This window comes from Poecilia reticulata, linkage group LG17 (assembly GCF_000633615.1).
Source record: "Poecilia reticulata strain Guanapo linkage group LG17, Guppy_female_1.0+MT, whole genome shotgun sequence".
Classification (NCBI taxonomy): domain Eukaryota; kingdom Metazoa; phylum Chordata; class Actinopteri; order Cyprinodontiformes; family Poeciliidae; genus Poecilia; species Poecilia reticulata.
In genome coordinates this window covers 964,658-990,940 of record NC_024347.1, presented here as the reverse complement: position 1 = coordinate 990,940, position 26,283 = coordinate 964,658, and the positions used below count along the sequence as shown (strand labels likewise).

The following is a 26,283-nucleotide window of genomic DNA, read 5'->3' as shown; positions in this document are numbered from 1 at the left end:
CCACAAAGAGCACCAGGAATTAAGAAGGGTAACGTTATTTTTTCCAATACACCTCCCAGGGAAATTTGGATAACGCCTGTCCCGAGATGAAAAAGTGCATGATGTTATTTATGAGCCATGTGCCATATGATGAGAGAATCACGATCCAAATTGAATAAACTTAGCATAATCTCATTATATTAAAAAGAAACTCATAAAACAAAGATCTAAACAGTAAATTACATTAAAGGTGGAATGAACAAATAACTATCTTAGATTAATCTGACCCTTACCTTTCATAAAAGAAACTAGCAAATGGCTGTGTTTTAGTGTTAGGACACTAGAGGGCGCCAAAGTCCAAGAATTTCTGCTAGACGCGCGAACATCATTTTGATACTATATGGAAAGCTTGTATATATTTGATATAATAATAATAATAACCAGAACATGATGGAATGGGTAATCATGTGGTCTGCGTTTATGGATCTAAAAAAGGTCAACAGCAACACCTCAGGAAGTCTGCATTCAAATGATGGGGGCTGATAACCTGAGCTATGGCAAATGCAATAAAATGCTAAAAAAAAAATTACACCGTCAAACACAAACACGTATGAAGGGCCAGTGGTCATTTGAAACGCATCAAATTACTTTTGGTTTTCTCAGGTCAATTCTAAAAGCGGCTGGCTTTAACTGACGGCATCTTCAGCTGTAAAACTGCAGTGATGAAGATCACCGAGTCAAATGATCCCTACTAGGCCGCATTTATTGTTCTCTCAACCGAACTACGGGGTCTCATCCCGCCCATGTTGGGGGAGAGTAAAAATGACTGATGGTAAGCTGAGCCAATGAAATCGCCACATTCCGCCGGCCGGGAGAGACCCGACCAATCACCGTTTAGCAACTGCAGAGTGGGCTCGCTTTCTGCGTTCTCTCTAGCAAGAAGTTAGTTCCTGCTCTTCCCTGGCCGTTTCCTGTAATCGTACAGTGTTGTGAGACGGAGAAAGCCATGTGTGTCGATGCAAAGGTAAATTTAGCACCCCGAATTTATTACTGTGAGAGTCGAGGGGGTGGTTGGGATGGTTATTTCACGGTATTTTTGCCGAAAATTTAGACGCAGACCAACCGAAACAACATTGCGGCCTAACCTGTGTCTGAACGTTGTCGGGCAGTGGTTATTGTGGCACGTTGCTTTGGTTTGGTCCGGTTTGTTGATGAGATTGAAGGAGTCCGGTAGACTGAATGGTTGCTAGTAAATGACAGAGAGGGGACCCAAGAACCACGGACGTCAAGTGAACCGTCTTTTTGACCCCTGTATGTGCTCCCGGTGTCTCAGACGCTTTGGTAATCGGCACATTTTGGTCGCTGTAGAAGCTAATGCTAGCCGACGGGGTTTATAAGAGAGACTGCGATAGGAGTAGAGAGGAAAACATCCTACATGTCCTGCATCCGTACCCTGCTTGTTTGACTTTACTACACACTATTCCCATTCAGAACATTTCTTTAGAACTACACTAAATATTTAATAGCACTGAATTTGCCTAATTATGCTTTCGGAGTTTATCCTACCCTCATTGTACTAACAAAGGTTTTCTGCTCATTTTGTCCAAGAATGTATCAAAAAAATGTTCTTTCCTAACTAGTTTTCACTCTTTTATGGACCGTTTAGGATTAGTAATAATAGTTATTATTATATTTTATGCAATGCCTTTCAGAAATGTCCACTCCTCTGGAACTTTTTCACACTTTGTCCAGTTGCAGCTTGTGATAGAGAAACACACGGCATAACATCACTGTGAAGTACAAGGAAAACAATCCTACTTTACAAATCCTTACAAAATTAAAATCTGAAAAGTGTGGCATGCACTTGTGTGCGAATGCCTCACATATAAGGATTCTGTAATCTAAGGTATTGTGTTTCTTATCATGGTTTTGAATAGTAAACCTCTGTTACTATTTCCAACAGCTTCTCTTCTATTATTGCTCTATATTTCGCTCCATTTAGCTTCTCATCAACTCTGAACTGCTTTTCTGTTCGAGCAGCATGATGCTTCCACCACCATGTCTCACAATGCAGATGTGTGGCGTTGTATTTTGATCACACAGCATTTTTGCCAGTTTGTCACAAAGTAGAAAACAACAATCTATTTTAATAAGTTTAAGTAATTTTACAACTTAGTCGACTTCTGAAGGCAGTTGGATCAAATTTACTTATCAGAGAAAACAAGGTATAGTACAAATGCACATTCCATTTTTCAACCTTTTATTTACTTAAGTCTTGTAAAATCATGTTCCTTTTCTTCCACTACATAATTACATCGTTTTTCTTTGACATAAAATACAATCTGTTCTTTCAGTTTTATGAATTCAGTCATACAATTTACAAGGTTTAGATAATGACGCACAGTGTAAATTAAAACTTCGATGAACTAATTTAATATACTACAAGATTGTCGTTACTTTATTATTTGGCCATATRTTGCTTTAAACTTTTCGATCCTTGAAGTCTCCACTACACCAGGATGTTTATGTTGTCTCCATGTTTATATACAATGCTTAAGTCTATATGACGAATCAAACTACCAATAAATACTCTTTATAGTTAAAGCTCATTAGATCAGATCGTTTTATGTATTTTTATTGTAAACTTTGGTTTATGTGTTCATAGTGGCCCAATTCTTGTCTTCAGCAATACTTTTCTAGAAGTTAAAGCTTCTAGTTGATGGTAAGCCATTAAACTATTTGCCTTTTTTTCCTCAGCTGTCTACCTGAAAGTTGAGAAGAATCGGGACAACTACCACATCGCTTCCATCTCGGAGTCTTTTAAGCTTTCTGCCCGTCTCCCTGTGCGGAGTGGGCAAAGATGGCGGATCCCATTATGGACCTCTTCGAGGACACTCCCCTGTTCAACCTAGACTCCCTGCCGGACGACTCCTTCTCTCATGGTTCCTCAGACCCCGTGGAGGAAGCTCTGAAGCTGGCTTTGGGGCAGGCCGTCCCGACGGGCGAGCCAGAGTCCTCTCCCGACCTCGCCATCAGCACCAGCCTCGGCGTTCCTGTAGCAGCTCCGGTCATCCCGGACCCGGCACCCGTTCACGTTCCCACCCAGCAGCCGGTGCCGGCGGCGTCCATTCAGACTGTTTCTGTTGCCCAGGCCGTCGACGCCGGAGCGGCGGCCTTCATGACCTCAGCCCCCACCCCGGTTGAGACTGTGCCACAGATGCAGACTACCATCCCTGTTGCCAGCGGGGCGTCCAGTAGCACCGTCCTGCTGAGCTCACCTCTGACTGTTTCCAGTTCCCCAGCGACCACTGCCACCACGCAGCAGCTGACTCAGATAACGCACCAGCTCACGCCCCAGCAGTTAGCCGCCATCACGCAGCAAGCCGGCGGGAAAATCGTCATCCTCAAAGGTCCCCAGGGTCAGGCCCAAGTGCTGCAGGCCATATCGGGAACTGCGGGTCAGGCCGGTGGAAAGGTCATCCGTCTGTTGTCTGGCACGCCGCTCAAGCCCGGCATGTCCATACTGCAGGGAGGTACAGTCTTAAATCAGGCCAGCCCAGGACAGACCCAGGTCAAGGTGGGGGCCGCAGGGGTGCAGCGCCTGCTGCAGTCCGCCAACGGGCCGGTCAAGCAGGTGTTGCTCACGTCCATGCCTCAGCAGACACAAGGTCAGACCGTTCAGGTGCAGATTCCAGCCCAGGCACAGATGGCTCAAGGTCAGACTACTGTCCAGGTTCAACCTCAGCCCCAAACTGCTCAGATCCAAGTCCAGTCTCAGGGCCAGACCACCCAGATTCAGCTCCAACCCCAGGCCCAGACTGCCCACATCCAGGTCCAGGCTCCGGGCCAGGCAGCTCAGCCCCAGGTCCAGACCCAGGGTCAGGTGCAGCTCCAGCCGGCTATGCAGGGCCAAACGCAGGTGAGCAATACCAGGGTTTTCTCTACATGGAACTGACCGTGGTGCTTGACAAAATAAAAGCCACCACACCTTCAGAATGAATTTTTCATATAGATGCTTAAAACAATGTGAAGCAAATGAGATTATCAGAGTTTATCGTGATACGTTAAAATTTGCCTTATGTTGAAAAACCAACACTGCCACTTCCCGCTTGTCTGGCTGCAAACTGCTGTGCGCTGCGCTGCTTTCAGGAGTGAAGTAAGAGAGACGACAGGCTGAGGTAGAGGGAGAGAAAAGGTGAAAGGAAAGTTCCTAAGACAGGTCAAGTTGAACACATTGTTGGATCAAGAGTATGAAAACGACTCCAGGGTTAACAAATGTTGCATTTGAACGACAATAATGCAGTTAATTAATATAGCTTGGCCTTCATGCGTAATGTTTCAGATACTATTTGAACAGCACCACACATATCAATGTCAGCAAATTTTTATTTTATACTCAACACCAAGAAAGTTGAGTTTACAAAAGCGTGGTTCTAGATGTCCTTATTCTAATAATTGATCGATGTAAGTTTRTACTTTTTACATTCATTTATGAATAATGTTTTTGTCTTACCACATTATCCTGATTCTTCATTCAAAGTTGTTAATTTTTTTAATGGTTTCCATCTGAGAATCCGCTGATTGTTGCAGGCTACTTAGAAAATTGTTTTTAGTTCAAAGTTAAGGATAAGAGAATTTTTTTCCGCATTTGAAAACTATAGGAATCTTGAGGGATTGCTGATCTGACTTATTTTGATGTCAAAAAAGCAAAAAACAACCCTTTACTGCTCTACAGATATCTCATAATGACTTCCCTCTCACCGGTTTGTTTCTAGGGTGGCGAAGCAAAGCGCATCACCCTGGTTCTCCAGCAGCCGTCCCAGTCCGTCTCCGCAGCCCCTGCGGGTCAAGCCGTTACCGCTCAACAACAAGTGGCACCCGGAGGTCAACAGCAGCCAACGCAGGCCCCTGCCAGGCTGGTTCTGGGTCAGCTCCCTAGCGGCAAACTGGTGCTCCAGGGAAGCCAGCTAGCGGCTCTGACCCAGGCCCGGGCTGCAGGTCAGGCCGGGGGGCAGCCCAAGGTCCTCACAATCCAGCTGCAAGTACAACAGCAGCCCAACCAACAAGGAGGAGTGAAGGTGAGATTTAAAGTGGGTAGACCTGGTATTAACATATATCCAGGCTGAGCTGATTGGAAGTAGCACTTCAGACCAGTGTTCAGATTTTGCACACTTGACATGCTAATAACCGTGTAGCCAGTTTACAGATCTGCTGGTGTTTTCTGTAACATCTTCATTTCATTCTGTGACTTCGATCCTGGTGTGGTCCAGCTCAGATTAGTCTGAGACACATTTGAGTTAAGTTATTTCAACTCCAGACTCTTTTATCAGCTCACCTGGGAAGTTTTAAAAGATGTTTTATGAGACGGCAAATGGAGAATAAATAATGTGTGACCTTTCAAAGCTTTAGCTTCAGCACAGAAGAGATTTGAACATATAAAACCGCACAACAATAAAACTGCACACTTGGCTAGCACACTATTAGCTTAAGCGCACAGTTGATTTAATGAGTGCGAAAGCTGAAAAAGAAAAACCTAAATATCACTCAGATTTCTTCAGACCACTTTTAGAGGTGTATTGAATACCTATTCTGAAAAGTATTGTCCTGAATGTGATGACCGAATGTGATTGAATCATTTTCTTTATGTGAAAGTGAAAGCATTTGCTCACTTTCTGTTTATATTGTTGTAGAACTACAATAATTAGTGCCAAAGTCAAAGGGAAATGTACTTCCTCTTTAACAGAAAAGAGTAAAGAAAAGTTATGCAACACTTACTCAAATGACATCTTGGCAACATTATCTCAGATTATTAAAGCTGCAGTATGTAACCCTTATAAAGAGCATATATATATATATATATATATATATATAAACTGTTGCTACGTTGTGACAGATAATCTGTAAAATAAAAAAAACAACCAAATATAGAACTCAGCTGCCTTCTTCCAGAACTGCAGAAATAAACTACTGTCAGAAGCAACCAATCAGAGCCAGGAGGAGGGACTTAGCGCTGTTAATCAGGCTAGTGCACTTGCTGCTTACATTTCTGCAGATGGAGCTCAGGTTTTTCACAGATTACCCGTCTCATATTAAACTGTCTTAGCAAATATGTTAAAAATGTTGATTATAAAAGTTACATACTGCAGCTTTAATGTCTGAATATTACAGTAGCTTAAGTGTATTGAACATAAACAGAGCTGTTTGTTGCTCAGCTGACACACTGACTGGATTTTCATGTCAGTTTTTGGTGGACTTAGTAGGACGTGTGTTAATGCCAGGTCTGAAAGAGGCTTGAGTGAAGTCAAGTTTTTGTACAACACATTTCAGCAACAAGGCAGTTCAAAGAGCTTCACACCATAAAAACGTAATACACTAACCAATAATGAAGCGAGCATTGAACATTGCATTTTGTCAAAACCCATCATCAACCTGCAACGGGGCCAACCTGTCGTCTGCAGCTAGTGTCTGCGTGAGCGCTGTTAAGATGACTAATTCAAATCTTTTTCTCAGAATGACTAATGCATATGAAATGATGTGGGATTGTGGTTTTACTATATGGTTTTTGTAGTGAATCACATTCAGGTCACATCTGGGTGCAATATTTAATGGGTTCAAAATCAAATTCTGTATCGGTGGTTAGAGAAATCACCAAGTTCAAATTCTGTAAAAAAAAAATCTACTAATATTCACCTTTTGCTCCCCAATTATTAATCGGTTAATCCAAAAAAATAGTTGCTTTATATATGATAGTTGTGTATTAAGTCAAGCAGGAAGGACTGAGACTTTCATATGTAGATGTTAAAATTATTTTTAGCTGTAGAAGCATCCATTCTTATCAATGACTAAATGATTGCTATGTTATTACATTTTAGGCAATAAAATCTTTACTTTCCATATTTATAAAATTAATTTGATTATTCTTTCATCTTTTAATGCAATAAAATAATTCATTGCAAAAAAAGTTTAAGTGGTTAAATGAAAAAGTAGCAGACTGTGGCAATTGTTTTTATTTTTATTTGATTAATCGTCAGAATAATCGATAGAATAATCTGTCACTAAGAAAATCGTTACTTGCAGCTCTAAAAATATTAAAAGATGTGAATTTTGCATTTTAAAACATAGCCAGTGTAGGAATAGTTTCTTCAGATGTTTTAAAATGTTTTGCTTACTATTATATTTATGGTTAACCTTTCTCTCTGGCGTTGACAGTACCAGTTGGTATCGGGGGCTGGCGGCACCGGCAGCCCGCAGGTGCTGCAGATTTCCCAGGGCCAAGGAGGACAGCGGGTCGCCGTACCTCTGAAAATGCTGCTGCAGCCGCAGGTAGAGCCGCTCACGTGAATGTAAACGCACGCATGAGAGCATAATCGTACAGAAAATTACATTTCTTCCGTTTGTTTTCCTCTCCGTCCAGACAAGCTCGGCCACATCTTCGGGCGGCACCGTCTCCGTGGTGAAGGTCATCAACCCGTCGACGGCAGCCCCTCCCGCTACGACCACGACTCCATCGCAGGCAATCCGCATCACCAAGGCCCCCGGCGAGCCCGCGGCCGTCCGACGCGTGGAGATCCTCTGCAAGCAGGAGAAGGCAAATCGAATAGTGGCAGAGGCCATCGCTCGGGCCAAAGCACGTGGCGAGAAGAACCTGCCCAGAGTCCTGAATCAGGACGAGCTTCCGTCTACGCAAACCTCCCCGGAGATGGGAGGGACTCTGACTGTTGTCTCGACTGCTAAAAAGAAAAGCAGCGGTGGGGGGAGCAAAAAGAAAAGTCCCATATCCGGAGGACCGATACCCAAAATCATTGTGGGGACCGACAAGAAGGGCAAAGTGGTGAAAATATCAGGAGGGACGATTGCAGTGAGCGGCGGCGCAGTTATAGCCGGAGCCGGAAACAAAAGCAAGAGCAAGGCTAAAGCAAAGTAAATGTTCTGCTCTGTGTAGTGACTTCAGCATGTTGGCTCTTACCTCGTATCCAAGTTTCATCTTTCTCTCTACTTTACCCCATCAGCACTATTACCCTGGTAGGAGCAAAGAAAAGAAAGAGGAACGCATCTTCAGACGTCTCTGATGGGGAGCTGAGCCCACCTTCACCTGTCGCACTGGAGGACGACATGATCATGGTAAAAAAAAGAAAAACATACCTGGACACAGAGATTCAGCACTTCAGAGTTTTGGTTGATTATTTTTGATGATTAATAGAGCAGTAAAATAAAAAAGCTGTCCCATTCTGTCGCAGCTACTTAAGCTAGTAAAATAAATATATGAAAGTGGAAAAGTTCCCATTTTACGATTCAAACATCACTTTTAGTCTCAAATTGGAAGTATGACAAAACAGAGGAGAAATAAAACATTTCAAGTTAATTTAAAAATTAAAAAACAAGCTCAAACTGAGGCATTAGTAAACCCTGCCTCTTACATTACATTTCACTTTCAGCCCCAAACTTAAAGTATGAAAAAACTTATTTAAAAAAAAAAATTATATTTCTTGTCTTTGTTTTTTCATGTCATTACTCTTCTTTAACTAACAATTTCCTGGTCTGGCCAGAAGAGGCGCTCCAACCGTGTGGTGAAGAGGAAGAAGTACACAGAGGACTTGGATATTAAGATAACGGACGACGAGGATGAGCAGGAAGACGTGGACGTTACCACGACGGCAGCCGCCGTGGCCTCCATCAGCGGAGGGGCGGCAGCTCAGCTGAAACAGGAAGTGGAGCTCGACGGCAACGGACAGCCCAGCATGCAGTTTTTTGTGGTGAGTTGCTGAAATGAGAAATTGTTTTGGATCAATAATGGCTGTTTTTTTTAAACATATGTATATCTATTTGCAGATTTGATTGTGTTTAAAACTCTTTTTTTTTGTTTTAGGAGAATCCGAGTGAGGAAGATGCCGCCATCGTAGACAAAGTCTTGTCAATGAGGATAACCAAGAAAGAGGTGTTTTTTTTTTTTGTTTGTTTAAATCACAAACACTTTCTCTTGTGATTTGATTCTTTCCTAAATGGGTTTTCTTATTTTTAAGGTTTTCCCGGGCCAGTATACGAATGCTGAGGAGTTCTTTGTTAAATACAAAAACTAGTAAGTCTCGTTCATATTCGTCACTGTAACGAATGTGAAGCATCGCCGTGAAACCTCCCCGTCTCGTTCTCAGTTCATACCTGCACTGTGAGTGGGCCACGCTGGAGCAGCTGGAGAAAGACAAGAGGATCCATCAAAAGATCAAGAGATTCAAGACCAAACATGCTCAGATGAGGCATTTGTTCCAGGAGGTCAGCTCCTTGTGGCCGACTCGCACATTCCCACAGAGGAAGGATGTCGGCGAACTGAACTGTAACTGTGGTTCTCTGCAGGATGAGGAGTCTTTCAACCCAGACTACGTGGAGGTGGACAGGATCCTCGACGTGTCCCACAGCGTGGACAAAGACAACGGCGAGGTCGGTGACGGGTCACTTGGTTCACAATGAGACCTAAGACTCTTCTACTCCTCTGCTTAGTGTAAGTGTCATATTTTCAGGAAGTTAATATTGTCTGATTTGCTCCAGCCTGTCATCTACTACCTGGTGAAGTGGTGCTCTCTGCCTTACGAAGACGCTACTTGGGAGCTGAAGGAAGACGTCGACGAGGGGAAAGTTGAAGAGTTCGGCAAAATCCAAAACAGGCAGCCTCGCCTGAAGAGATCGGTGAGTCATTTCTTGTTCAAAGCATATTTCAAACTAACCCAGACCAAGCTTAATGTTTATACTGGGGAAGGATTAGAACATTTTGATAAATGATAAAGTGGAGAATTCGAGATATTGTCTGTAAGTTGTGGAAAATGCATACAAGCGACTCTAAAGGATTACAGTGTAGAAAATCCTGTTCAGGTGATTTTATTTGCTATTTTTGTTCAGAATCTTTTAATTAGTGATGAAATGTTTCAATAAATCACTTTACTTTCATAAATTGTTCAATAATTCCTGATTTTTTTTCTATTCAATTGTTAAACTCTTATCTATTACAAGAGCAGCTGTTTGTTGAACGTTAAATGTGTTGCTCTTTAATTTCAGAAAGATAAAAACGATTTAAAAAGAAACAGTTTAGTGAAAAATTTTATATTCAGCTTTTTTAAGCTCCTATTAGAGGTTCTGTTCATTGCTGTCATTGTCTATAAAAGGAGCCATTTTCTTTTCCTCCTTTTTCTAAAACTTCTTAAGCGAACTTGAAGTTTGCTTCAATGTGGGCGTGTGTATTTTGGTTTGTAGTTTGGCTAAACAGTCTGAGTGTTTACTCTTAAATATTTATTATACTTTGTAAAAAATTGTTAGAAATGTGTTCAGAATTTGTTTTCTTTAAGGACTCAATTTTTACAGTGGAAAAAAAGTTTTAAAAAAATTAACAATTTTAGAAAAAACTATTCTATAAAAAACTATATTGACATTATTTTTGCCCTATCACAAAGAGTGCACCACCGATTGCAGTTTTCCAGCCATCACTGACTTGCCCATTTTGATTCAGCCGATATGAATTTTTTTGTTTTTGCCTGAAAAGTCTCTAAGTTTGCAGCCGTGGATCTACTGTCACTAACTGTGCATGTGCAGACTTTGCTTCGTGGGCGGCTCGGTCAGTCAACCACCTCTCTTGCAATAATTGTGGGCAGCTGATTGACTTGTTCCTTGCTCTCCTCAGGCGCGGCCTCCTGCCAGCTCATGGAAAAAGTTAGAGGAAACCCGAGAGTACAAGAACGGCAACACACTCAGAGAGTATCAGCTGGAAGGAGTCAACTGGCTTCTCTTCAACTGGTACAACAGGTAACCATCAAAACGCATTCATGTGTTAGTCGCTGCCATCTTTACTGGCATTTCGCTCCAGTCCTCCATCTTTGATTCACGCTCCCCTGTTGTCCGGCGTCTTTCAGGCAGAACTGCATCCTGGCAGACGAGATGGGTCTGGGGAAGACCATCCAGTCCATCACGCTGCTGTCCGAGGTGTACGCCGCCGGAGTTCAAGGCCCCTTCCTGGTCATCGCTCCGCTCTCCACCATCACCAACTGGGAGAGGGAGTTCTCCACCTGGACCGACATGAACGCCATTGTGTACCACGGGAGCCTCGCCAGCCGGCAGATGATCCAGCAGTATGAGATGTACTGCAAAGACGACAAGGTGAAAAACGCACAGTAACTGATTACAGAGGAGCTGGGCGATAATTAGATTTTATTGATGAATTGAATTGATTCTGAAGAAATCTGGATTTATTTTTGTCACTGATTTGGACTACTTGGGTTTCCATAGTTCAGAGTGACATCAGTCCACCCAGAGCCACCATTTTGTTTGACGAGCTTGTTCTACAGATCCTGTTTATTTGAACTTTGAATTAAGGTCAACTCTACGGATAAGTTTTTTTTTGTTACGAGAATTATCACAATATTACCAGAAAAAGTCGTAATTTTATAAGAAGTAAAAAATTAAAAGATACCAAAGAAATGGGAAATGTTATGACTTAGTTGTATAAGGAAACACTTTGATCGTGCAGACAAGTCAATTTGAAGACAAAACTTCACGAACTGAGTCGTCACATCAGATTCTGATAACTAAAAACTTTTTTTCTCATTAAAACTTTTTTTTTTCAGGTAAAATTCAGTCATTTATCGTAATATTACCACTTTATTCTCATAATTAAACCAACATTCTTGTAGCCTGGCCCTAGTTCTCCATCGCACCACTCACAGAAGGGATTGCCTTTTTTGAAAATGTTTTCTGCAACTTCTTTTTTAGAAAAGAAAGCAAAAAAAAAGCAATTAAAATCAGAAAAAGTTTTATTTTTAAGCCATACAACTTGGCTCTCATCCTTAATCAAACCAAAACTCCGTTTCTGTTTCCAGGGACATTTAATCCCAGGCGCGTACAAGTTTGACGCCCTCATCACAACCTTCGAGATGGTTCTGTCGGACTGCCCGGAGCTGAGGGAGATCTCGTGGCGCTGCGTCATCATCGATGAGGCCCACCGGCTGAAAAACCGAAACTGCAAACTGTTGGACAGCTTGAAGATGCTCGACCTGGTGAGAATCAAGACGATGAAATATGCAATTCTTTTTTTTTTTTTCTTCCTTCAGCTTAACATTTTGATGGATTCCCTCAGGAACATAAGGTGCTGTTGACCGGCACGCCTCTTCAAAACACCGTGGAGGAGCTTTTCAGCCTCCTTCACTTCCTGGAGCCAGCTCAGTTCCCGTCTGAGATCGAATTCCTCCGAGAGTTCGGAGACCTCAAAACTGAGGAGCAGGTGGGAAACGCATAAATCTGGCAATTCGTTGCCACTTTGCCTCCAGTTTCACATGGAACTGATTGCAATTTTGCAAAACTGTCTTTTTAATAGGTTCAGAAACTGCAGTCCATTTTAAAACCTATGATGTTGCGGAGACTCAAAGAAGACGTGGAGAAGAACTTGGCACCCAAGCAGGAGACCATTATTGAGGTCAGCTTGTCTTTTTTATTACAATTGTCCATGAGACTATTTTTAAAAACTTTTAAATTAAGTTTTAATTGCATAATGCCAGATGAATTTCTGTGCCTATAAATTAAATTACAGTGCCTTTCAAAATTATGTTGACACCCAGAACGTTTTCACAATTTTATAACTACAAATTTTAATACATTTGATTAGAATTTGTTATTTTGACATTTTCCACATTCACTTACATAGAGAACGTACATGAACAATTCACATCCAACACTTTATAAAGTAAAATGAAATAAAACACTTTGTTTGGGAGCTATTCTTTTAATAGTCCTTTTGTTTTATCCATTTTAAGTTCTGTTTTTTTTTTTTCATCACTGACTTTGTTGTTAATAGTGTCCATTTGTGTTTTTGATTGAAATTTTAAATGACAAACTCAAAGTAAACCCTGATTACATAGCAGAAGCAAAATGATTCATAGTTTTAGAAAATATTTACAAATTAAAAATGTGAAAGCGAAGGGGGCAGACGTCTTTATTCAGGTGCCCCTTAAAATACAAAATCGAGTGCAGCTAAGAAGTGTTGGATCATAAAACAATATCACAAACTTTTAGGACTCTTTGAAATGACCCAAACCACACAAACAGGGCATCAAAGCCAATCCAAAGAATGTCGAGGTGGTTGCTTTTGTTAAAGATAACTGGGGAATTAAAACCCCATTTCCTCCCAGGTTGAGTTGACTGATATCCAGAAGAAGTACTACCGGGCCATTCTGGAGAGGAACTTCAGCTTCCTGAGTTTAGGAGCCAACAGCAACAGCAACGTCCCCAACCTGCTCAACACGATGATGGAGCTCCGAAAGTGCTGCAACCACCCCTACCTCATTAACGGTACCGCGCCGTCATCTTTAACGCGCTCCGTTTCTTTTAGTGTGGACTACGTTTTAATTTTTAACTGAGACCCGGTGTCCTGTTCAGGTGCCGAAGAGAAGATCGTGGCGGAGTTGCGGGAGAAGTACGACCCCCTGGCCCCGGACTTTCATTTGCAGGCCCTAATTCGGTCCGCCGGCAAACTGGTGCTACTTGATAAACTGCTGCCTCGGCTGAAGGCCGGCGGCCACAAAGTGCTCATCTTCTCCCAGATGGTGCGCTGCTTAGACATTCTGGAGGACTACCTCATCAACAAGAGGTGTGCTTGTTTTATTTAACTTGCTAATATTGTGTTGAAAATGTCACTAAACCACACAGTGTCAAAAATAACATATACTCAGGTAGAGCATGTGTTTTGTAGCCATCAATAGGTGGTTTTTTTGTGGATATTTCATGCTTTTTAAGCACTTTTAATTAGAGCTGAGACAAATCTGATTCATCTTGATTAATTGATTATTGAGATAATTGTCAATTAATTTAGTAATCAATTAATAGTGTTAACTGCAGTGTAAAGACAAAAAAAACATTTCTTTAAAGAACAACACACTGAGAGCAGCGATTATGTCAAAACTGTACAAAAATATAATACAATTTGCTTTTAAGATGTAAAAATATATATATCCTTTGTCTTTAAATATGTTCTGTCCAGAACCAGAATTTAACTGGGCTCAGATTCTGTAAAAAAGCATCTTTTGCTATCCAATTATTAACCAAAAAAATGGTCAATAGATTATAGATTGACTGGGATAATTGAAAACTAATGAGGTAATAGATTAATTGTTGATTGGATTGAAGACTAAAATAGATCACTTGATGAAAGAACAACATACTCACTGCAGTAAGTCAAAACTGTACAAAAACCACTTATACATTTTGCATTAAAGGTATACACATAAAAAACATTTCTTCCATAAATATGAGGCAGAGTTTTAACTAAACCTGGTTTAAACTCTGTAAAAAAATTACCTTATTAATCAAATATTGCTACACTGTACTAATGCAAAAGCTTAGCAGAAAGCGCTAAGCTTTTCAAATATTTCATATTAGAAACATCACTGTATCGAAACATTGATCAAGGGTACACTGAAGGAATGCTAAGGTGTTGCATTTTAGGCAATAAAGTGTTTATTTTCTTATTTATAAAAGCCGTCCAATTGTTTGCATCAGCCATTTGTGTCCAAGTTTCATCAAGTTCCCTCCTTTACGCAGATACCTTTACGAGAGAATTGACGGAAGGGTTCGTGGGAACCTGCGACAGGCAGCCATCGATCGGTTCAGCAAGCCGGATTCGGATCGCTTCGTCTTCCTCCTTTGTACCCGTGCTGGCGGTCTGGGTATTAACCTGACCGCCGCCGACACCTGTGTCATATTTGACTCTGACTGGAACCCTCAAAACGACCTGCAGGTGCGACGTCCTGCCACGGTTGTGTTTTGTATTTTGCGGTCATAAAGGCTCCGAGTTCTGGCGGCAAACGTTCTGCTTCTCTTCTGTCCAGGCCCAAGCAAGATGCCACCGTATTGGCCAGTCGAAGGCAGTGAAGGTCTATCGCCTCATCACCAGGAACTCCTACGAGAGGGAAATGCTGGACAAAGCGAGTCTGAAACTCGGTCTGGACCGTGCCGTTCTACAAAGCATGAGCGGCAACAAGGACAGCAACGTCAACGGGGTAAGGAGAAACCCGTAGCACCCGAGTTTGAGCAGAAAAAAAATCTCTTGTCCCGTTTGTATAAGTTGTATAAATGGCCTTTCATCTCGTATGACAGCTCCAGCAGTTCTCCAAGAAGGAAATCGAGGACCTTTTGAGGAAAGGAGCTTACGCCGCCATCATGGATGAAAACGACGAAGGCAGTCGGTTTTGTGAGGAAGACATCGACCAGATCCTTCAGCGGCGAGCCACCACAATTACTATCGAGAGCGAAGGCAAAGGTTCTACGTTCTCCAAAGCCAGCTTCGTCGCATCCGAGAACCGCACAGACATCGCCCTGGATGACCCTGAGTTCTGGCAGAAGTGGGCCAAGAAAGCCGACATCGACATGGATTCCATCAATCAGAAGGTAAAGGCAGCATGGCATGGTCAAGTTTTTAAAGACAGATTTAAATGTGTAGGTTTTGTAAAACTTTAATCTGTGTTCAAACATTTTTTTAGAACATATCAGAAAATCCAGGAAAATCATTCAGAATATTTTTCTGGCTGCATGTTGTAATTGGACATTAATCATTCATATTTCAGGATAGAAATATAAATGACACTGCATGTTGGTGCAGTGGTTAGCAGCGTTGTTCCTGCAGGGTGTCTGCGCCTCCTTAAAAAGCCTTAAATTATTGTGTCCAAAATGAAGGGCATAAAATGTCTTGAATTCATTTTAAAAATTAAGTTGGACTTTAATATATTAATTGCATGTGTTAATTTTTTTCTTTAGAGAACTATCTCATAAATTAAATATATTTTCTGTCAGGCAAAAGTCTGAGTCGCACTCACCTTCATTGCATTCTGCGACTCATGATGGTTGAGGCTACCGATAACTCACTGCTAACATACCTTTGCTAACTAGCTAGCTTTTTTCCCATCTATTATGACTTAATGAAAAATATATTGCCAGTTGACTGGATGAAATTTGTACATTTCTGTCATGATACAGGTCTTAAATTCCATTCATAGTGGTCTTAAAAAGTCTTGAATCTGAATTGGTCAAACCTGCAGAATATTCAAAATATTCCCTGTTCCTGGATTCAGGTCTCGGCCTGCATTTGTTTGATGTATTAACTTTGTATTGCATGAATATCTAACGAAGTTTGTCGTTTCTTGCGCAGAACACGCTTGTGATCGACACTCCCAGGATCCGGAAGCAGACGCGCCAGTACTCCAGTTTGCGAGGCGAAGGAGGAGACCTGTCGGATTTGGACAGCGATGAAGAGTATCCGCCTGCCAATTCAAGACACTCCAGATCTTCCCGCCGCTCCGACCGCCACAGCGGGGGAGGTTACGGCCGTACCGACTGTTTCCGGGTGGAGAAACACCTCCTTGTCTATGGGTAAGAAAATATTTGAGGCGCACCATGACTTTATCAAGTTTTGTTTGTGTTTTCACATCGTCTTTTTTTTTTTCTTACACCTTTTTCCACCGGTTCAGATGGGGTCGCTGGAGGGACATCTTGGCCCACGCCAGATGTAAACGACGTCTGAGCGAACGTGACGTAGAAACCATCTGCCGTGTCATTCTGGTGTTTTGTCTAATGCACTATCGTGGCGACGAGAATATAAAGAGTTTCATCTGGGAGCTCATAACGCCACCGGAGAACGGCAGGGAACCCCAAACACTACTAAACCACTCTGGTAGGAAGCTGCATGTTTATCAATATGTAAAAATACATTTTAATAACTTTCCTCCCACACAAAATATTCCTACTTTAATTTTCCTGCTTTAGGCCTTTCTATCCCCGTTCCAAGAGGCAGGAAAGGTAAGAGGGTCAAGGCTCAGAGCACGTTCGATGTTCAGAAGGTGGAATGGATCCGCAAGTACAACCCCGACACCCTGCTGCTCGACGACAGCTACCGCAAACACCTGAAGCACCAGTGCAACAAGTTGGTGAACTTTCCCAGAACTAAATTCACGTTACAGTGGCTTGCAAAAGTATTCACACCCCTTGAACTTAATCACATTTGGACGACATTACACCCACAAACTATTTATGTGGTAGATCAACACAAGCTCAGTGTGCAGTTGTGCGAATAATCAGTTTTATAGATTAATCAAATTCTCGGTATTTGATCATTGAAGTTTTGGAAAATATATATATATATTTTTTTGTTCAACGATGCATTTCTTGTGTTTCCAGAGTGACGTTGACACACTGAAGAACTACCGTCTTCTAGAATTTGATGTTAAAAAAATCTGAAATTTTATCGTCTATTGCCCAGTTCTACGTTTTATAGATGTGCATAATTTTGTGTTTGCTCTTTAAATTAAATCCCAGTAAAATCCCATAAAGTTTGTGGTTGTGCAGTGACAACAGATAAGTCGAGGGATATAAATACATCAAAGCTCTGCCTATGCAAATTTTCCTGGTTGAACATTAACTCCTCCCCTCTCCTTTCCCAGAGTGTTGCTCAGGGTCCGTATGCTCTACTACCTGAAGCAGGAGGTCATAGGTGAACATGCAGAGTCTGTCCTGAAGGGGGCGGACATTAGGTAACAAACATAGTGAAGTGCAAGCAAATTTCATCACCAGAGTTCACTGAGATCCAGCTTATGAAGCGGGTTGGATGGTTTTTCAGGGATGTCGACATTTGGATGCCAGAGATGGAGCAGCAGGAGGTGCCTGCAGCTTGGTGGGACTCTGACGCAGACCGCTCGCTGCTCGCTGGCGTCTTCAAACATGGTAGGTCCGGCTAAAGCTGTTCTGCTTTTCACGTCCAGGTTCAGGGTGTCTGCGCGTCCTTAAAAAGTCTTAATTTTGTGTGTCTAAATTGAATGCCTTAGATTGTGTTTCTTTCTTTTTTGAATTCTTTTAAAATAGAAAGAAAGAACCAAGTCATGCAGATTTTCTTTCTCATGGGATCTTCTTGTCAAGCAAAGGTTTGGCTGTAACTACATGCAGTGTTGGAAGCATGAAGCCAGGTTCACAGTTTATGCTAGTCTTGATTGTAATGCAGCAAGTTCCACCAACCATCCTCTAGATTTATAGGTATTTTTAGCTTTATCATTCAAGGTGGCGATAAAAAGTCTTCATCTTGATGAAACCTGCAGATACCCTGAGGACGGTTTAGTTTGTGCCTTGGTGTTCTGATGAGCCGCTCCACTTTTCACATTTGAGGAACTTGCACTCTATTCAATATTTTTTTGTTTTTTCCAGTTGAGCAGCCTTGGTTTTTATCTCCGTTTCCAGGTTATGAGATGTACACTACCATGCGGGCCGATCCCTGCCTCTGCTTCGTGGAGAGAGTCGGTCGGCCAGACGACAAGGCCATCGATGCTGAGCAGCACACTGGAGACGCCGAGCTTGGAGACGAGTAAGTTGTGTTTTTTAAATTTTTTTATGATAACATCAGTGCTCAATATTCACGTTGGGAAGAACTGCTTGGAATGTGGTAGATATTAGCTGATTTGACTATTTGTTTCATATAGTCGCAGTTATCTTTCCCCAACAAAATTGTATTTTCCTGAAATCTTTCCCACAATAAAAAGCAGTAGAAAATATTGTTACACTGGTCCTTAAATGCTCTGCCTGGTGTCACATTGACGTTAGCTATAGTTCATAGCATTTACCAGATGATTTGCAGTTTGTCGGAAAATAGGGATTTTAATTTGTATTGCAGGTTCGAATAAATGTTTGTTTTCCACAATTTATTTGTTTCTTTGTCAAAATAAAGAAAGAAAGCAGATGTTTAAGCTGCTATAATTAGTGTACAGGTCTTTAGATTAAGACTACATAAAAAATATTCCAACAACCAGCAAATCATTCTTCATCCTATTTAAGTTTTAGTTCATTTTTTTATCCAGCAATCCTTAGAGTGTGGTTTGTTTGGAGTTCTGCATTTCATAAACTGTTACTCTTTTTCTGAACACCTTTTTCTCTCTTTTTGCTTGACCGTGTCGCGTTTGTTACACTCAGTGGCGACTTTGACAAGTTCTCAGAGGATCCAGAGTTCAAGCCAGCATCTAGACTCTCCAAAGATCTTTTTGATGAGGTACCGATCGCAGTGACAACTTTGGAGTTTTGTAGCACCGTTCTAGAGCAGGAAACTTTGGAGCTCAGCGGTTCACTCATCAGTCTTTGCTCGCCGTTTCCTTGCAGCCGGACTCTATGAACGTGGATGACGAGATCTCAGTGGAGGACAAGCCGGTGCCGATGGTCACGGAAAGCGCAGCCATCCAGAGCGGCGTGTGCGAGTGGCCCTCAAGCTCTTCGCTGACGGCGCGGCTCAGGCGGCTGATCACGGCGTACCAACGCAGCTACAGACAGGAGCAGCTAAAGATCGAAGCCGAGGCCAAAGGGGACCGCCGGCGCAGGCGCTGCGAACAGGCCAGCAAACTGAAGGAAATCGCACGGCAGGAACGACAGCAACGGTAAACCGTTGATTATTTATTTGAGTTGCCACATCAAATCATTTATTTAAACAATTATGTTTTCATTCCGGTTTAGTTTAGAGAGTTTTTTTATTTTGACAAAAAGCGTCTTTTCACGCCTTTTCTACAGATGGACGCGGAGAGAAGAGAGCGACTTCTACCGTGTGGTCTCCACGTTTGGAGTGGAGAAGATCAAGAAGGAGCTGGGTGTCTCGGAGGAGGGGGACGCAGAGTTCAATTGGACCCGTTTCCGAACTTTTGCCCGTCTGGATAAAAAAACCGACGAGAGCCTCAGCCGATACTTCCGTTCATTCGTCGCGATGTGCCGGAGGGTGTGCCACCTCCCCCAAGGCCGTGGTGAAGGTAGTTGCTGTTTATTTTGAGGTTTTCTATTTCATCACTTTACAGTCTGAACGTCGTTTTTTATTCTAGATTCACCAACTTGGCTTAATTCTGTTCTAACAAAAATGAATTTCAAGACAATCCTCATTTAAAGCGGAGCTTCCTTCTTCTTGAAATGTTAACAAAAATGGCGTCAGATTTGATCAGTTATAAGGTTTTACTTTTGTTCTGATAAAAGATTACTATCAATTTCTCCCACTAACGCTGTACTTGTGCATTTGTTTTGGTTCCATTTACCCAGAATGCACTGCACTATAGTTCACGTCCTGCTTTTGGAGCGGTCTCTGGTCCACTTGTATTCAAACCGCACCAGAGATCAGTTCAGCTGCAGTGGACCAGAGTTTGTTTGTTCTTTTGCGTTAGATTGCGCGTTCCCCCAAATGAACTGAACGATCCACGCAAGTAAACTAGAGTTTGTTAAAGCGGGCTAAACAGTGCTGAAGTCGACGCGCTCAAAGTTGAAGGCATCTAAGGAATAGAAAAAAATCTATTATTGCTGTTTGATAATTACAAGGGTAATTGGGGCATCTGATTGGTGGATCTCTAGTTTGCACTACACGAACAGTTTGTGCTGCAATAACAGAATACCTGTTTTTGTCCGCAGATCCGTCAGAGCTGACTCAGACTCAGACTGTGGCTCCCATCACAGAGGAGCGAGCCTCCCGCACGCTGTACCGCATCAGCCTCCTGCGGCGCCTCCGCGAGCGCGTCCTGCCCCACCCCTCCCTGGAGGAGCGCCTCCTTCTGGCGCCGCGCAGCGCCGAGCTGCCCGCCTGGTGGAGCCTGCCGGACCACGACCGGCAGCTGATGCTCGGCGCCTCGCTTCACGGCGTCAGCCGCACCGAGCTCTCCATCTTCTCAGACCCGCAGTTCACCTTCAGCTCCGCTCGCGATGAGTTCATCCAGAATCAGCAGGCTCTGCCGCCGCCTCCACCTCCCCCGCCTCCTCCACCGGCTCCGTCCATCATGACGCTTAGCCAGTCCAAGTCTGAGATGGGCTTACCCGGAGCGAAGGGGGAGGGCGCCGACGAGAGCGCCCAACTGTTTGGGGGGAGAATCGGTAGCGACCTGCAGAGCACGCCCTTGGCCTTGGGTCACCACGGCGGCAAAGCGCAGGGTCCGGACTGGAGCTTCAAAAGCAGCAGGGACAGAACGGAAAAAACTGGAAGGAAAGGCGAAGGAGGGTCCGATTCGGATTCAGACTCCGACTCGGGGTCGTCATCCTCAGAGCGCTCTGGTAGCAGCGACGACAGCGGCGACAGTGACGAGGAAGTAGAAGGAGGTAAGGCCATAGATGGGATCACATAAAAACAACAGGAAGTAGAACCAAAGACTTCACATTCACACTGTTCTCACTTTTTAGGCGGCATGAAGGTAGGAGACGTGGATGAAGAAAACAGTTTACTCTCCATGATTCCATCTCAAGATAGCATACTTCCACCTGAGCCGATCAGAGTCGAATGGCCTAAGGTACCTAAAAAAGAAAAACTATTTGTCTGCAGCAGACCAAAAATCTACCAATAGCTTCTTCAGACTAACACCGTACGTTCTGTTTCCTGTTTCAGGACCGCGTGCTGATCAACCGCCTGGACAACTTGTGCCACCTGGTGCTGTCGGGTCAGTGGCCCTCGGGGCGGCGCTACATCCCCGAAGCCCAGCTCAACCCAAGCTCCGAGCTGGTGGGCGAGGACATGGCGTACACCCGGGTCATCCGGAAACCCAGCAGCGCACCGACCAGCATCGGGGCGGAGGGAGAGGACGGAGAGTTCACCGTGAAACTCCTCAAGGTGACATGATACGGGAAGACCAGCCTAGTGTTGGCCATTCGCTGCTTTCCTTATGGCGGGTAGCGACTGGAATCTGTAACTTTGACGCCTCTCTGTTGTCCTTCCAGGAGGAGGGTCTGAAGCTGACGTTCTCCAAGCAGGCTCTGCTGCCCAACGGGTCAGGGGGAGAGAGCAGCGGGCGCAAGAAACGCAAAGACCAGGAGGTAAGACGTCATGGTTTATTCTCCTGTTCTGTTGGTCTGTTTTTTGTTTTTTTGTTTTTTATTTAGCAGTACGGTGTTACAAGCTCTTCAGGTGCATTTATACCAGCCTTGTTTAGTCCATTTTAATCAAGATCCAGGCAGTTTTTTATAGAAAGTCCGGTCCGTTTGTAGAGGTGTGAATCGAACTCTGATGCCTGTAAAGGAAACGAATTCTGGTCCACCTAAAAGCCCAGGTTTCGGTATTAGGGAAGTGAACTGTGGTGTGGTTTGAATGCATATGTGAATGCAAACAGAGCAGGAAGTTTATGATAGCATAGGGCATTCTGGGTAAATACAACCAAAACAAACATGTAGTGGTCTTAGAACAAAGATAAATGAGAAGTCTTACAACCGCTGCTCCATTATTTATTTACTGTTTTTAACATTTCGTGAAGAAGCAAGCTGCGCTCATGTCTTCTTGAGATTTTCATGTTGTTTCCTTCAGTGGTTCTTGGTGCAGCGCCACCCCAGGCGAGGAGGGGAACAGGTTTTTCAAAGGGTTTGGTTTGTTCGGCTCAGTGCAGTGTGAAAGTAAAACCGCAGCAGCTAAAAATGTAACAGATTTTGCAATAGTTGAGTCTTCCGGACTATGAGCTGTGAAAACACTCCAACTTAGATTTTAACTGACCATCCTTAAGGCAAACACCAAACTGACCGACCTTAATCATCTCTTTCAGCTATCAGAGCTAGACGGCCTCCATGACCCACTGGAGCGTGCTCCTCGACGGAGGGACCCCCCCACGTGGCTGAAAGAGAATCCAGATTATGAGGTGGAAGGAGACATGCTGGAGGTGAAGTCCTGGCTGTTCAATATCAAGAATCAAAAAAGTGTCGTTTTGTGTGGCACCCCGGGCTTCAGGCGTGAATTTCAACACTTCCAGGGCGATAATTCAGGTTTGTGTTTTGTGAACCAGCTGCTGGTGAACAGGAGCAAGAGGAAGAGGAGGAGGCGAGCGAATAAACCCCTTACAGGCACGGAGAAGGTCAAGGTCATCAACATGCTGACGGGAAAGAAGGTGACGCCTTTTTCTTCTTCCCTCAATGTTCCTGTTTGTCCCTTTGACTCCTTCTTCCTTCATTCTGTCATTTTTCTTTGTGTCTCTTTGTTTCATTCTTTCTTTCTTTTAACAGTCTTTTTCTCTTTTTTTATTGTTTATATTTTCTTGTCTGTCATTTTGTGTTTTTCTTGCTTTGTCTTGTTTGTTTGTCTTCCTTTGACTTTCCATTTTTTTCTTTGTCCGTCTTTTTCTTTTCTTCTCATCTTTCCTTTTCTCTTCCGTTGTGTCGTTTTGGTTTCCTTTTTATCCTCTTATTTTATTTTCTCTTTTTTATTTCTGTCTTTTTCTTTCAGTTTCTTTTTGTCTAGTTATTTTTTTGTTCTTGTATTTCTGTCTTTCCTTTTGTCTCTCTTTATGACATTCTTTTTTTTTGGCTGTTTTTTTCTCTTTTCTGTCTTTTGTCTTCCTGTCTGTTTTGTCTTTATATCTTTCTTTTTATTGTTTTTTCTTTCTTCCCATCATTCCTTTCTTGTGTAATTATTTTCATCCATGTGCTCTTCCTTAACTCCACGGTTCTAGATGTAAATCCTGTTCATCATAGAAACATCTGATGAACTTCAGTGTTTTCCATTTAAAAATGACACTTAACGGCCTGGGAGTTCTGGAAAAGTCGGGAAGTTTTACGTCGGAGCTGAACCAGCTGACATTCCAACGTTTCTCTGTAGGTTGGAGCTGCTTTCTGTCCGATGCTGCAGGATCTGAAGGAGTATCTGGAAGAAAATCCTAATATCGCCGTTGCACCCGAGTGGTCTGAGACGGTTCAAAAATCAGTACGCTAAATATTTTATTCTTCATGCTGTAAAAAGAAATTACCTTTAACAGTTGTTTTGGTTTTTTTTTCTTCTTTATATCTTAGACGGATGTTTTTATTTCTATTCTTCCTCCCGCAGGGTTTGCTGCCTGAATCCCTCTTCCACCGCCTGCTGACGGAGCACTCCGAGATCCCGAAGAAAAGCCACCGGCGGCGTCACCACCATCACCACCACCATCACCATCACCATTACCACACTCCCGAGCCCACGCCCGAAGACCCCACCCTGGACGGCGTAGAAGAAGAGACTCTGGTTTCGGACGGAGCCTACATGATGGACGAGGAGGACCTGGAGACGTCCCACCACTTCCTCACCAGCCCGGACTTTGACGTCAAAATGGAGGGCGGCGACAGCCTCTCCCAAGGCGACTACGACAGCTCGGATCAAGAGGCGCTGCTGGATGACGTCATCATGGCGCAGAAGGACTCTGACTCTTCATCAAGCTCGGACGACTGACTTGGACTGACTCGTCTCCCGCGCCCCCACCGTTCAAAATGAAATCATGCTATTCCGAGATCTTTTTTTTTTTTTTTTTTTTTACCAACATGTAACAGATAAATTGTTTTTTTTCTTTTCTTTTTCTTTTTTTTTGCTACCTTTATTCTTTTGTTTTATTTAGGATTGTTTCTGTGTAAGGAGCAAAGTGTGCATCCATCAGTTTGTTTTTTTTTCCTACTGCGGTCATGTTGCACCAAGCTCCTCTCGATCTTCCTCGTGACGTCTCTCTCGTCGTTTTTATTTCCTTCTCTTCCATCCGAACCCATGAATTCCCATCACATTCCCAAACGTGACCAAACGGGGACCCTCGCTGTATAGACACACTTTTCATATCTTTGAAAAAGGAAAAAAAAAAAAAACCCTCAAAGCTGGTCCTCGAACGCTACATGAAACTGGATACATTTACTGAGCAGAACAGATCCCTCAATCCCCTCCTCCTACCCCCGATCTCCTTTTCCAGAGGAGCCTGTGAACTAATTTGAGGGGTAGATTGGAGGAGGGGTGGGTTCCAGTGTGTGGATATACTGTTAGTGTTTTCACTCTGTGGGAAGGGGTTATGGGGAGGGAGGGAGAGGGGAAAATGGCGTTATTAGTTACTGAAGCAGTGCGAGGAGGATGGGTGTATTGTATAATGTAGAGCTCGTCAGTTGTGTACTATGGTGCAAAGATGACGGCTGTGAGGTATTATTCTTGTTTTATGATCTGACTGTATCTGTGATATGAATAACAGCAATCTACAGTGAAAAAAAAAACCCTCCTGTGTGCATCGTCTTTTTGACACAAAAGGTTACAATGATTTCAACACATTGGAACAACTCTTATTTAAACTAGATGATTATTTATTTGATCATTTTAATGTGGAAAGTTAACAAACCAAAACTACTTGCATCTATGTTTTTTAATTCTGTTTAGCAACAACTGACAAACTATTAATATCCAGCTCTGCTTATTTTTATTTATTTTTCTCAATCACAAGTGAAAGTCAAAACCTAAACATAAAACAATCATAAAGTAAAAACTTAAAAGAAACAAATTGTCACCTTCCTAAAATAATGGCTCCCAAGACATTTTTTGCTAAAGGTGATTTTTGGCAACAACAAAAAAAAAAAAAATCCTACCTCTTTTGTACTGAAAGATTTGGTAAAAAAAAAAAAGACCTAAACTATTATTTTAGGAAGGTGATGAATTAAAGGTATATAAAATAAGATTAAGTTGCCAAGTAAGGAAATAAATAAATTAGTAAAAATTTAATTAAAAGGTTAAAAGTTCATCACACTAAACTAGGATGTTTCAAAACATAAACCACAGGAAGAATGAAAAAAGGGAAACTAAATTGACAAAAGTTTTGGTTTATTTCCCTTCACACGTCCCATTCTTACTCCACAAATTAACCAATACTTGCTGTTATAAAAACTTCAATTCTTGAAAGGCCGCCTCAAGGTTAGGAGTGTGTTTTATGTGTAATTCTTACTATTCTTCCAGAAGGGCTTTTGAGAGGTCGGACACCGATGTTGGATGAGAAAGTCTGGCACCAAGTCTACGAGATGTAACTAAAAGACAAAGCTGCAAAAAATATGAGATTTCTGTTTTGTTTTGTTAAGCATCCAACCAGTTATAATTTCTTGAAATTCTAATAACAGCGACATTGTTCTTTCTCAGCTGCTTTTTATTCATTATGTCCAATTCCTGTTTTCAGCATATTGCATTTTATTCTGTGCTTTGTGCCTGAATAATTCACATATAATAATTTAGAGGCTGGATAAGCAAAAACTGAACAAAGTTTTAAAAAGTACAGTCTTTCTCATGAACTTTCTTTTTTCAATCAATCATTCAGTCAAGTTTATTTGTATAGCACATTTCAGCAACACGGAAATGCTTTATTTACATCGAGCAAACAAAAAAAAACCCAATCATAAACGTATTATACAATCAACAGTTGTGAAAACCAAAAACAGACACTACATTTTCGCTAATTCTAAAACCCTGCGCAGGCCAGGAACTTGTAAAACATATCCTAAGTTATTCATTTTATTTTATTAAAAAGTAACAAAAGAATCTTTAAACCTCCCCGTTATTTC

At 42.5% G+C, this 26,283-nt stretch overlaps 1 protein-coding gene across 2 annotated transcripts; it reads left to right on the top strand.

Moving 5' to 3' along the window:
* The first annotated feature begins 908 nt into the window (after positions 1-908).
* Positions 909-24,554, top strand: chd8 (chromodomain helicase DNA binding protein 8). Of its 2 annotated transcripts, none has more exons than XM_008432965.2 (39): positions 909-1,003; positions 2,737-3,898; positions 4,755-5,057; positions 7,189-7,302; positions 7,394-7,899; positions 7,989-8,100; positions 8,529-8,732; positions 8,846-8,914; positions 9,000-9,055; positions 9,129-9,246; positions 9,328-9,411; positions 9,520-9,657; positions 10,643-10,764; positions 10,872-11,115; positions 11,835-12,011; positions 12,092-12,235; positions 12,329-12,427; positions 13,140-13,299; positions 13,387-13,597; positions 14,548-14,743; positions 14,835-15,005; positions 15,103-15,393; positions 16,151-16,371; positions 16,470-16,672; positions 16,765-16,921; positions 17,439-17,528; positions 17,615-17,718; positions 18,226-18,349; positions 18,952-19,027; positions 19,135-19,406; positions 19,537-19,769; positions 20,413-21,090; positions 21,172-21,278; positions 21,374-21,595; positions 21,703-21,798; positions 22,515-22,628; positions 22,752-22,853; positions 23,561-23,665; positions 23,786-24,554. In XM_008432965.2, the coding sequence occupies exons 2-39, from the start codon at positions 2,840-2,842 to the stop codon at positions 24,161-24,163; spliced, it is 7,860 nt and encodes a 2,619-aa protein (XP_008431187.1). In that variant the 5' UTR covers positions 909-1,003; positions 2,737-2,839; the 3' UTR covers positions 24,164-24,554. The 2 variants fall into 2 exon arrangements, with proteins under 2 accessions (XP_008431187.1, XP_008431186.1); XM_008432964.2 differs by having other exon boundaries at positions 8,526-8,732.
* The last annotated feature ends 1,729 nt before the right edge of the window (positions 24,555-26,283 follow it).